This window comes from Chinchilla lanigera, unplaced genomic scaffold, assembly GCF_000276665.1.
Source record: "Chinchilla lanigera isolate Chin_1 unplaced genomic scaffold, ChiLan1.0 scaffold00001, whole genome shotgun sequence".
Taxonomy (NCBI): Eukaryota; Metazoa; Chordata; class Mammalia; order Rodentia; family Chinchillidae; genus Chinchilla; species Chinchilla lanigera.
The window spans coordinates 2,749,780-2,762,549 of NW_004955402.1; the positions used below are offsets into that span (position 1 = coordinate 2,749,780).

Below are 12,770 nucleotides of genomic sequence, written 5' to 3' on the forward strand. Positions count from 1 at the left end.
AATTTAAAAAAAATAAATTGAGTCTAAATTGCACTAATTCAACTGGGCGTGGTACTGCACACCTGTAATCCCAGCACTTGGGAGGCTGAGGCAGGAGGACTGTTGTGAGTTTGAGGCCAGCCTGGACTACACAGTGAGTTCAAGGGCAGCCTGGACTACAAAGTGAGGCTCTGTCTCAAAAAAATTGTCCTTAAGAGATAGGCTTTCCTATACAAGCCTATGTGTCCACATCAATTCTAAATCACACACGCATGAAAGAAGAAAAGGAGCAATGAAACCGCTACCTAAGAGCACCAATCTGACAGAAGAAACGCTCTATCACTCCTAATTATGGGAATTCACATTAAAATAAAATTTAAACTTGTCAGATAATTAAGTTGATAATATCCAGTCCAGGGAAGATAGGAGAACAAGGGCTCCTTCATATACTTTCCCTTTCTTCAGATAGGGTCTTGCTATGCTACCCAAGCTCTCCTGCCTCAATCTTGAGTAGCTAGGACTAGAGGTCCTGGTCATTGCTCTGAGCTCTTTCATGTATTCTTAGTGCAAGTAAAAACCAAACAGAGGATTTTTTGGAGGAGCAGTCTGTTTTTATTTCAAAAATTTTAAACATGCGTCTCATCTGACAGAACAATTTCAATTCAACTGGAATAGTTCTACAACTGCCCACAAATATATGATGTTCACTACAGAACTGCTTATGGAAAGTTACACTGTATTATGCAGCTGTGAAAAACGAAGCAGACATACCCACATACAGTGAGAGATGTGCCCGTAAGACATTACAGGTAGGTTGCAGGATTATAGACCAATAGAGATAGAGTAATTTCCCTTTTAAAAAGCCTATATATAACTAAATATTGAAAGGCTAACCACCAAATTATCAATAACATTTCTGAGGGAGAGAAAAAACGCAGAGGGATGGGAAGGTGGGGTACTATATTATGTGAAATTAAGGGAACTTTCTACACTGTTCTCTGTAATGTTAGTTTCTATTGTTGTTTCAACATCTGATAAGAAGAATGTACTAGTATGCAATTTAAAAAATTAAAATTACTACTGCTTTCTTATAATCTTCATATTCAAGTTAATAAACATTGACGTATGAATGAGTTACACCCTAAAAACATTGTATACTCAAATTTGTTCAGAATACAATGTAAGTCAGACAAAGAATTATACAATGTCAACTAAAAAGTAAATTTAATATGCAAAAATCTGAGGGAGTACTGACATGGAAAAGTAGTGGAGATCAGAGTTTCTCCACATGCTCTAAAATTTTTGAAATAAAATATACTTTTAGAGTTTTCATTTCTGCAAAGGAACAATAGAATATGTATTAAATTATAATCAGGACCTATTTTGATATTAGCTCCTGAACATTAGTCTTGAATTACTAGTCTTACCTGCAAAATCTTTCACATTCACATTTGCCCCTAAGCTTATTAATTCTTTGACTTGTTTCACATCACCACGAATAGCGGCCATGTGTAGAGGAGTTTCACCACGTTCATTCCTTTTATTAACTTTATCTTTTTGTCGAGATGAAGAACTGGGAGTTTTCTTTTGGGCTGGTGTTGTCTGTGATGGGTGGTTCGGTGTGGAATCTGTCAAAGAAGTTAAGGAAGGAAAGTTCTAGGTGAAATACTTTGTCTACTTAAAGGTTCTTAATGATAATAAACTCTTTCCACAGGATAGGAAACACTTTCTCACCCTGACAACCCAAAACTTTACTGCGATGATGTATTAGTAACTCGATATAAACACAGATTTTCCTACAGAACTATCCACTATCAAAAACCAATTTAGAAAACAGTTTCATTCTTTAAATTCATAAAACTGGTTTAAAATGATAATAAAGTATCAAGTTTATATCATAAAAATATTTGCTTAAGTAATAATTTGATGAATTGCAAAAACATGCATTCTTCCTGGGCATGTTATACTATTATTGTAAGACCCAGCTAAAGTTAAATTGAAGGTTAGAGTTCACACCTCTGATTCAGACAAGCACTGGAGTTCTGTTAGGTGCAAACTAAGGTCAGATAAAATGAAGCCAAAGATCTGCCTAAAATAGTGGTAGCTGGAAAAAGGCCTAGAAAATTATGCTTTGTTTTGATTCTATCTTTTGATTTTTGTTCTAGTTTCTATAACAAAACCAAGAATGTTAAAGTATATATGATGCCCAAAGTTTCCTCCATCTTTTCAGAACTAGGGAAAATAAGCAAAAACCAACTGTTTTCTTATCAATTAAGATTTTAAAAGAGTGCTAATTAATTTTGAAGATTTATAACCATTTGAAAGAAGTAATTATTCTAAGAGAAACAGACTGTAGAAAATAATTTTCCATCATCAGTCACACCAACTAATATGATTAGATGTTTACAATTTTAAAAATAAATAAATACAAGCCATATTATACCTTCCTCCATAGGAAAAAAGTGTAATGCTGGAGCTGGAGTTTCAAATATACAGTACTAGATACAGTACGAGGTAGTTTCCATCTCATTTCTGGAAATGTACGCCCCATAAGGGTAAGAACCCTGTCCTAACAGCATTTCTCAACTACTTAGAAGACTTCTTGATTCACAGTCGAACTCAAAACACATGTTGGATGAATAAAAATTTTTATTATAGTCTTTGTTGTCAAATTGTTAAGAAAATTAGTTTTGTTGGTGTTCTTAAAAAAACCAAAACTAAAGGACCTATCTAACAGATGCAACAACGCTGAATTTCAACTACATCTATACGACAGCAGATGTCACCATCTGTAAGACAACAAGTTGGTATTCTGAAAGGTTTACAACTAGTTTTATATACATGAATAAACAAAGTTACGTAGGAACTATCCTTGCATGTAAAGAACCAACTGCAGAATATTATAACTCTATTTTTACTGAAAAAAACTACAACAAAAGAGACCTAGCTGTGCATTTATGCCTAGAAACTCTGGGGAGTAAAGATCAGAAACTGAGCAGTGTCTGCCTCTCAAGGGGAGGGTGCTCGCCAAGAGGGAGAACTTGGACTTTTTCCTACTGTGTTAGTTCTTGAATTTATTCTAAGGACAAATATTTACAGTACAAAACATTCAGTTTTTAAAAAAGTCTTTCTAATTAACAGTTAAACCTGATCTCAAAGTCAATATTTTATACTAATGTTGTTAGTTTTAGCACTGTAAATGGCAAGCACAAGATCCTGAGTCTGATTCCCAGTCCAAAAAAGAGAGCCAGGGATATAGCTCAGCGGCACAAGGGCCTGCCTAGCCATAAAATACCTTGAATTTGGCCATAGTATGTCCCAACTTAGCAGAAAAGGTGAGTCCAAAACAATACACTCTATTTTAAAAAGTTCTAAAATGTTTTTAGTAATGAAAGACAGTAGATACAATCATGTTTTAATTGAAATTATAATATTTAGACACTATATTGTATCAGTATTTAATATAGTTAACCCAGGCAAAGTTCACTAGAGAACTATTCCTTTTTCAATAGTCTTATATAAAGATGCCTTGAATGAAGAGCCCAAAGAAAATTTTTTCTCCAGACAAAAATGATTTACATCTTCTGTCAGTCAGAAAGAAGCAATAGCTAAGATTACCAGTTTATTGGCAGGGTACTGGTGAACTGGAGACCTGGAAAACTGCCTTACAGATAGAAATTTGGAAAAATCTTCAGTAAGGGTAAGAGTTCTGCCAGGGTTCCTCAAATTATTGGCTCATTTCTAAATTACGCATTTTATTTAAAGTATATTTAAAGTTATTTAAAATTTATTTAAAGTATATATTTATATATATACTATATATATATAAAGTATATATTTATTTAAAGTAAATATTTACTTAATGCCCAGTAAATACAAAGATCCCTGCTCTTATACAGCTTCTAATCTAGTGAAGACAGACAATAAACAAATTACAAATAATGATAAAATTACAAAACTGATGTTACAAGTAATTCTAAATTCAAGAAAGGTTAAAAACTAAAAATAGTTAAAAGGAATTGTCAGAACAAGTTTGGGCTTGGGGGGAGCCTAGAATGCACAGGGAAGTGACGGCAGGTGTCACCTGGACTGTTGTCTCTTGCGGTCATCTGCATGAGAAGGGCCATCTGCTTTCGCTCAGAGAGTGGATAACCAAAAAGAATGCTCACTGGTGTGGATTTCTTATTTCCAGCTTCCTTTTTTGTTTTCTTCTTTTCTGGACCTTCTTTCTCTGGAATTATTAATAAATATGTAAGAATTTGAAACCAATGTAACTATATATATATAAGCAAAACACAACTTTTTTGATGGACGCTATACATGTACATGAAAAATGTCTACCACATGTAACTGATAGTAGCTACAGAAAAGAGCAGTAGACTTATGTAGGCAATTTCCTTCCTAATGCTTTGGAAAAATACGTCCTGAATTCTGTTGTTTTTAGGTACTTGGAAATTTATTTCTAGCAAAATCTGTATTTCAACAATTTCTTCTATCAAAATTTAACTTCCTCCAAAACATTCCAAATGTCCTCATTACAGTTAGTTACCCTTTGGTAAGGTACTGGTTCCAGGGCCAGTGGGGATCCCAAAGTCTACTGATGGCTCAAGACCCTTGCAGAAAGTGGTGTCAAATTTGCTTATAACCTATGCAAGCCTTTCCCTTCACTTGTAAATTTCTCTAGATTACTTGTAACTCCTAATACAGTGCTAATATTATATGAATAGTTATACTGGATTGTTTAGGGAATAACGACAAGGAAGAAGTCTGTACATGTTTAGTACAGATACAGTTTTTAAAAGTATTTTTCACCTGTGATTACTTGTCTTGATGAACAGAGTGAACTACATGATATCTTTGAAACATTTCAGTCACTTTAATTTTTGTTCTCATCACTGCTAAACTTACAAACCAATCTTGGGGATGTGGCTCAGCAGTAAACAGTTTGCCTATCACGTATGAAGCCTGAGTTTAATCCCCAGTAACACTAAATAAATAAATACATTACTTCTCTAATCCTGGCAATAGTTTATACATCTTTCAAGAAACTAAGTCTCTTTAAGAGACTTTAAATAAATTAAGTCTTTGGCTGGGCATGGTGGCGCACGCCCGAAATCCCAGCACTTAGGAGGTGAAGGCAGGAGGATTACTGAGGGTTCAAGTCCAGCCTCGGCTGCAAAGTAAGTTCAAGGCCAGCCTGAACTGCATAGTGAAATCCTGTCTCAAAAAGGCAAAGAAGGGCTGTAGATTTAGCTCAGCGGCACAGCGCCTGCCTGGCAAGTGCGAGGTCGTGTGTTCGATTCCCAGTATCGAAAAAAAAAAAAAAAAAAAATCAAAAAGACAAAGAAAAAAAAATTTCATTATACAGAGTAGTTATTGAAAAAAGCACCAAATCATTTTATTCCCATCACAGGACTGCCAAACATGGAGTATTAGTCAAAGTGAAAAATGTGCAAATTTAAAGAATTTGTATGGCTGTGAGTTAAGAGAGATCAGGGTCCTTTTCAAGAGACCTAATCAGTCTTGAGATCTGCTCTCAGACCCTATTATTCGGGAAATCTAGTAACACAGTCAATATTTCCCATTAAGTGCCAGGAAATCAGACTGAGCTATATTCTACACATAAAGATGCGCATATGGGTGTTCATGCAGATGCTGCGGGCTAATGAAGGTCCAGTTATTACCTTCCTAGGCACATATAGGAAATTTCCAAATACTTGGAGATTGTTTACAAATATCTGGGATTTTAAAATCCAGGTGTAAGTGTACCTGCAAAGGTGAACTGAAAACAAAACCAAATTTAAAAATTTACACAAATGAGCAGAGAGAGGGATGGCCTTGCTGTCAATTAGTGGGTTTTTTCAGAAGGCAGATGTGCCAGCAGGTGGATAAGAGATAAGTATTTATTAATCTAGCAAGTTTCAAGAAACTAATCTGATATTAGTAGGAAAAGGAATTAATGTTATTGTGTGTCTCTTCAGTCAATTAGAATTGGCATCTGAAAGGCCCAGAAAAATTAGAGTTCCTAACATTTAAACTCAGCTGCTCACAGATCATTCGAAATTCCTAATGCATTCTGTTGAATATTTGATTTTATGTAAACCAAAATTTCAACTTATTAAAACAGTGTAATTAGTATTTCTAATACAAGCTTTCATTTTCATGTCTATTAATGAGTCAATATAATGTAAATCCAATCACAGCATAATTTTAACCTACTACTACAATGACTATAAAAAACTTAAAACTGGTCTTTAGAAGAGCTCCAGTTTTCCTGAAATGTGTATTCTTTCTCTTAGTAATATTCTACATGTCTTGGTTCTCTAGCATGTAGGGAGAAATTACAGCAATTGTTATTTTAATGACTTCCATTTGAATAACAATACCCCACGCCCTGCTGAAGCCAGAATGAGGATGCTAGGCAAGCTCCCTAACAGTGACACCGAGCACTTTTCACTTTATTTTGCAGAAGGGTCTCACTGAGTTGCCCAAGGTGGCCTCAAACTTGCAATTTTCCCGCCTCAACCTCCAGAGCAGCTGGGCTTACAGGTATGTGCCACCCTACGCAGCTGAACAACAAACTAAACACAGTAAACATGTATCTCTCCTAAAAGTATTCACATTTGAAAGTTTTATGGAAAGAACAAAAGATGTTTCAAGGAAAGACTAAAACCTAGTAATTAAGCAGAAACAAAAAATACTTAGATCCTTAAAATTTTTTTTTTTAATTTAAGGGAAAATTTTGCCTTCTGTTTTCTATTTGCAGAACAATTGGCTTTTTTTGCTCTAGTTGCATTTTAATAGTGTTTTAAAAAGATTATATTCTAAAGTGATATATACCTGAGGATATTAAAAAAGACAATTGAAAATTTACTATCAGAATTTTATGCTGCTATATAGCCAAATATGTAATGATTACATTTTGGAAAAAAATTAGATAAATCCAAATATTTAAATAAAAATTCCAATTAGATTCTTGTATCCAATACAAATTCTTTTTTTTTTCAGAATTTGAGTTACCATAGCCAAGACTGAAATGAAGCTACTGTTGGAGAGATAGGTTTGAGATTAATTACAATGTTCTTCAAAACTGTGAAACTGTTAGGCTACTATGCATGTTTCTCAAATTTAAAACAAATTTTTAGGGTTTATCCTGTGAAAAAGTCACTTCCTCTGACCTGTCATAATGAAAAATAATCTGAAAACATCTCTTGTTTTTAGTAACAAAAAAATGTATTTACTTGCCCTAATAATTGGCCAGAACTTTAAAGTGACTGACTGATATACAGACAGGGTCCCACTATGTCATTCAGGCTGGCCTTGACCTTTCAGTGATCCTCTTGCCTCAGCCTCCAGAGTGCTGGGATTACAGGCATGTATCACCATGCTCAGCAGAATTTAAAACTGACAAAAAGTGTTTGCTTGCCTATTTATTTATTTATTCATTTATTCTATCTATCTATCTATCTATCTATCTATCTATCTATCTATCTATCTATCCTTTTTTTGAGACAGGGTCTCACTATGCAGTTCAGGCTGGCCTTGAGCTCACTTTGCAGCCCACGCTGGTTTCGAACTCACAACGATCCTCCCGCCTCAGCCTCAGGAGTGCTGGGATTATAGGCGTGTGCCACCATGCCCAGCAAAAAGTGCTTATTTAGCACTGTCTACTACAAACCTGAAATTTCACTCAGCCAACCTAAATTTTTTTTAAGAAAAAAGCTGAGAGATTCACTTAAGATTATTTGAAATAAACTTTCCATCAACCCAACAGTTTCTTCCATGATCCAAGGAGCTTCAGAAATGCAGAGATGCCCCAGCTTCAGAGTTTGGAAAACTAAGGCTTTCTTTCCAGGTCTGGAGAGAATAAACAGAAGGCTCAACACCTGCTACTTCCCAATTAGGGTTTGGGCATATTATAATAGAGAAGAGACAAGACTGTTCCCCTCAAAAAACTTGATTCATAAACATATCAGTGACTGAAAAATAAAGAATATTTTCTTTATTTTCACACAGTAACCACTGCATAAGGAAGTAAACAATGGAACTATGACACAAATATAGATGAATACAGTTGTATCAGTCATACTTGCAGTATGCTTTCCTCAATCCTGAAAATGCATTTGTCAGGTTCTGTTTCTAAAATATCATGCATTTCCAATAGTTCCTGATTTCCAGCAATGATACTCAGGTCACAGATGGATTTATCACACACGGCTCCTTCAGGTATACCACTGTGCTTAGGGAACATCTTTTAAAGGTCAGCCTGACTGCACAGTGACTGTAAATATGGCCTCTTCCACCCAATTTTGGTAACCAGGAACTACTGACCAAACAGCTCAATTAAAAACTCTCAGGATAAAGTTGGTTTGGTTTTACCCCTACCCCACCCAACCCACAGATTTAGAAAATAAAAATGGCACCATAAGCAGAAGGCTTATTTTAATTTTTATCGCTAAATGCAACAGGTTAAAGACTGCACACTTGGAGATAGCCATGGGCTAGATAATATTTACATTTTACAAAGTTCAGACAAAAATGTCAGCCTATTTTTTAAAAAAGAGACAAACACTTAACTAGTTTTCCCCTACTTTTCACTTTAAAATATTTATATACTCTTTGACATTCTTTTATTTGGAGCCATTATGAGTTGGTAACACATGATAGCTGGAGCCACAGCCAAACAGAGATTTCAACATAGTTAATGGTCATGGCATTTCTCCAGGTAGCCTAGTATTTCAATCTATACACCATTAAATTCAACTTCGGCAGCAAAGTCTATAAAGATGGAAGAGTTCAATGGAAAAAATTTTAAATGTGCTTTTATAAAAGCATCACCTTACTGAAGGGTATACAACAAAGCAGACTGAAGACCTTGAGCACCTTTCCCCCAGACGGGCTGATGAACGGTGCGAGGCCAGGGGCGGGGCTAACTTCCAGTTTTCTACACGAATGGTGCCTTGCACTGTTCCAGACCTCCACGAGGTTTATGGCAGTTAATACACAGCACGTGTTGGACACAGTGTCCTGGAGTATCTCAGAACCCAAACTGGAGAATCTGGCAGACTCACATAGTTCTCTTTTACTTAAAGTCATCTATAAACTGTTTTGAAAATGTTACTTATATACAATATTTAATTGTAAATGTGACAGAAACCACTGGCTAAACAGGAGCACCTGAATTACCTGAGTATGTCCTGTAAGAAGATATAAGTCTCTCCCCCCAATTTTCACTTGTATGTCCTGGGTCTGAATCTACAGAATGAGAAGAGACAGAAGAAAAGGAAAAAGCACACAAAGGGAAATGCAGACTTCAACAAACCAACATTTTTCAAAAGACCATCAGTCAGGCAAGGATCTATCATTGTTTTTCTAAAAGATTATTTTTAAGGTAAAGCCAAAAGTACATTTAAAACACAAGGTTGGCTAACACCTAGACCTCAGTTCTTCAACTGGATCTTAAAGCTGAGAAATTCAATCATACAGTTTCAGTCACAGACATCACTGATATTGCTTATTAAAACATATCATCTGTTTTTGAAGCTACATATTTTTAAAATTTCTAAGTTATGACAAGAGGCAGGATTCTTATCACTGGTTCTCAGTACACAATCTGCCTTTGAAAAATGTGAATCACACTTTTGTTTCACAAGAGCCAAAGCAACTCCCAATATAGAAAAACATTTTGGACTGCAGTATCATGCTATGCCACAGACCTTTCTATAAATTATATGCATTTCAAAGAATGAATTGCTACAGTGACTGCTACTGGAAGTATCTTAGAATGGAAGCAGCTTAAACAAAAAAACAAGCTTATCAGTTAAGAATATGTAATTTTGCCTAACAATTCATGACAGAAATAATAGGCAGAACTGACTTTGGCAATAGGGCCAGAGGAGACAATTTTCTTTTAAACAATATGTTATTTCAATTCACAATAATATTGTACTGATTTTCATATCCTCAATTTGCTGATATACACTTTTCTTTCTAGGATCATTATCATAGACAGTATTCATGGTATCAGACAGGTATAAGGAACCAAATGCTGGGAAAAAAAGACAGCAAGTATTCCTGAAAACAGTATTTGAAAATTTTAAAAATAAGGCTAAAAGTTTTAAGATGAGAAGGTTCACTCAATCAGAAGGATAATCATTAGTAAAATAACATTTATACCAATTCTAAGGAAAGTGACTAAATCAACTGACAAGACTTTCAATGAACACTTACATTTCAAAACTGAAGGCATTAAGTGATCAAGTACAAGAATTCTATGAAAAGTAGTATTTGACATTTGATATAAAGACAAGCAAAAAATTAAAATGTCTTCCATAGAATACAAAGCAAATTGGCAACAAATATGTTCTATCAACTGGATTAAATATATCATTGAAAGCAGATGATATTATATGAAAAGATTAAAACAAGAGGATAAAATGAACTTTTGATTATACTCATTAATATAAGGAAGCAGTTCAACCGTTTATCCAAATCTTCTCTTGGAAGTAAGTAACCAACCCACCCTGATCCCATATACTCTTTGGTTTTTTATTGAAATCTTATGTTTATGTAAGGGGCCCTTGAATATGTATTCTATAAAGAGCTAATACAGGAATTAGAAAATTAAAGCTTCCATCTCATGTCTCTTTATCACTACTTCCTTCTATGCTATACCGAACTAGGTCTTATGAAATTCCTGCTATTTCAGACTGATACAAAACATGAAGTGCTAAGCAGAGCAACTCTCTCCCTGATCTGCTCCTGACAGTAAGGAGAGACAAACCAATGCTTATATTTTAAAAGCTATCACTTTAAGTTAAAATATTGTTTTAGGTTGTAAGAGAAGAAAATACCAAGAATGATTTTAAAAGTCTGCACTGCATGTTTGAAAGGTTTATAATAAAACATCAGGAAGGGGGCAAACATCAGTCTGTAATAAATAACTGAAATGACAAATTACAAAAAATGATTATATTTATTAAGTAGAGCACTGGCTTAACAGAAGTAGCTGAACAGTTTTTAAAGACTGTTCCTGTCCAAATCTGTTTAAGCCACACTAAGGTAAAACCTTTTGTGGGACATAAAGCCTCAAGGAAGCAGAACTAAGACTGGCTGGCAGAGGTTTGTTTACAGAGTTTCAGCATGTTCTGCAACTGCCACCATGAACTTTAGGAAAAGATCCTACTGAGCAAATAAATAATGTTCACTAAGGAGAGACCGTTATTAAAGAAAAAATGAAGGATGCTGCATCTTTATAGTTACTTAAATACGCACACAAAAATGATGAAGTACTACTGGTTTATTTGTAGGGAACATTAGGTCTACCAGATACAGTATAAAGAAAATGATGTCCCTCAATGCTATTTGAGCTTAAGAACATTCATAAGTTGTTATAACGATGATTATCTTGAAAAACATGAATAATCATAGAAATGATTCACCCTTTTAATAAACAAAACCTCAGGGCACGCCAAAAACACAGTCTGTAAAGATGCTCTTGATGCTATGTATCACTCACAACGAAGACGTGCAAATTTGTTAGTTTGGGGGCCAAGAAGAGACTCTTGGCAGCCTCCAGAGAGCTGCCGAATGCCTTCGTGTCAAGAGATTATGGCCGTCCCAGACTGGGAAAAGTTGCACGATACTATGCTGACAGAAGAGGAATAGTACCCATTCAGGCAGAAAATGCAATGATTATTAAAGGTGATAAAAGTCATCAGTTATTGATCACACTTCACACACAGCGGCAGATACTGTAAACCACCTACACAGCATCTGTTCTCCCCTCCTCACCAGACTATCCCAACTCTACAGTACACACAGCTGAAAGTACCTGACTTTTAGGACCTCCGTGCAACTAGGTAGCCTAACCAACAGGCAGAAGTTTCTGAGGATGTTGTTTCATCAATAAAAGGGCCTGTCTCACTGGAAGAAAGATACTGTCATCCATGGGCCTTCTAATTTCTGCCAGGAAGCAGCAGTAACTTTGTGATTATAACTGAAAATGCTGAAGAACAATCCCCATGTATGAGCTAAGGGAGCAGAGCAGTATTGATCTGTTTTCTGTAATGTTCAACTAATGTATCACGAAGTAAATTTACATATTACATCACCTAAAGGCCACAATTCTCAGAAGATGGTATTACATGCAGATGCGGAAACTGAGACAAAGAATTCAAATTAGTTGGGCATAGTGTTGCAGGGCTGTAATCCCAGCACTCTGGGAAGCTGAGGCAAGATGATGGCTAATTCAAATCTTATCTAGACAATTTAATGACCTAGGCAGACCCTGTCTCAAAAAATTAAAAAAAAATATTTAAAAAAGCAAAGCAGGAAGAGGATGCAGCTTAGTGGAAAGGCCCTGGATTCAATAACCTAGGACCACAACAAGAAAAATAAACAAGGCAAATTACCTGGTCAGGGCCTGTAGGGGGCTGAGCAATGACCCACCAGTAGTCCAGAGTCTAAAGTCTTATGACAACCTAAAGTGAAAATACTTTAAAGAGCAACATAAAAGATGAGATAGGAAGACACATCTTTTGCACATACGAAGGTGACTAAAAGACGGAGGGAGTCAGAGGAGGGAAAGGGATGCGAAAAGAACTAAGACGTGCTATGTACATGCGTCAACCCCCCGCAGTGCATGCTGTTAAGGGTTGCAAACACATACTAATAAAAATTTTAAAAATTAACACAACCCAATCTTTGATGATAAGCACTATGCTATTGCTTGTGCTATAACTATAATAACTTATCTGATCAAGATCCTAGAGTAGGAGAGTTTCAAGGTA

General features: G+C 35.5%; 1 protein-coding gene across 3 annotated transcripts in view; it reads right to left on the reverse strand.

Moving 5' to 3' along the window:
* Ankrd12 (ankyrin repeat domain 12) overlaps positions 1 to 12,770 on the reverse strand; it is a 94,431-nt gene that overhangs the window by 44,528 nt on the left and 37,133 nt on the right. For 2 of the 3 annotated variants that reach the window (XM_005372606.2, XM_005372604.2), the window contains exons 4-6: positions 9,166 to 9,234; positions 4,064 to 4,210; positions 1,407 to 1,607 (exon numbers count right to left, since the gene is read on the reverse strand). In XM_005372606.2, the coding sequence (XP_005372663.1) occupies positions 1,407 to 1,607; positions 4,064 to 4,210; positions 9,166 to 9,234 (417 nt within the window). The remainder of the gene's footprint in view (positions 1 to 1,406; positions 1,608 to 4,063; positions 4,211 to 9,165; positions 9,235 to 12,770) is intronic. The other variant, XM_013515845.1, reaches the window with a different exon arrangement.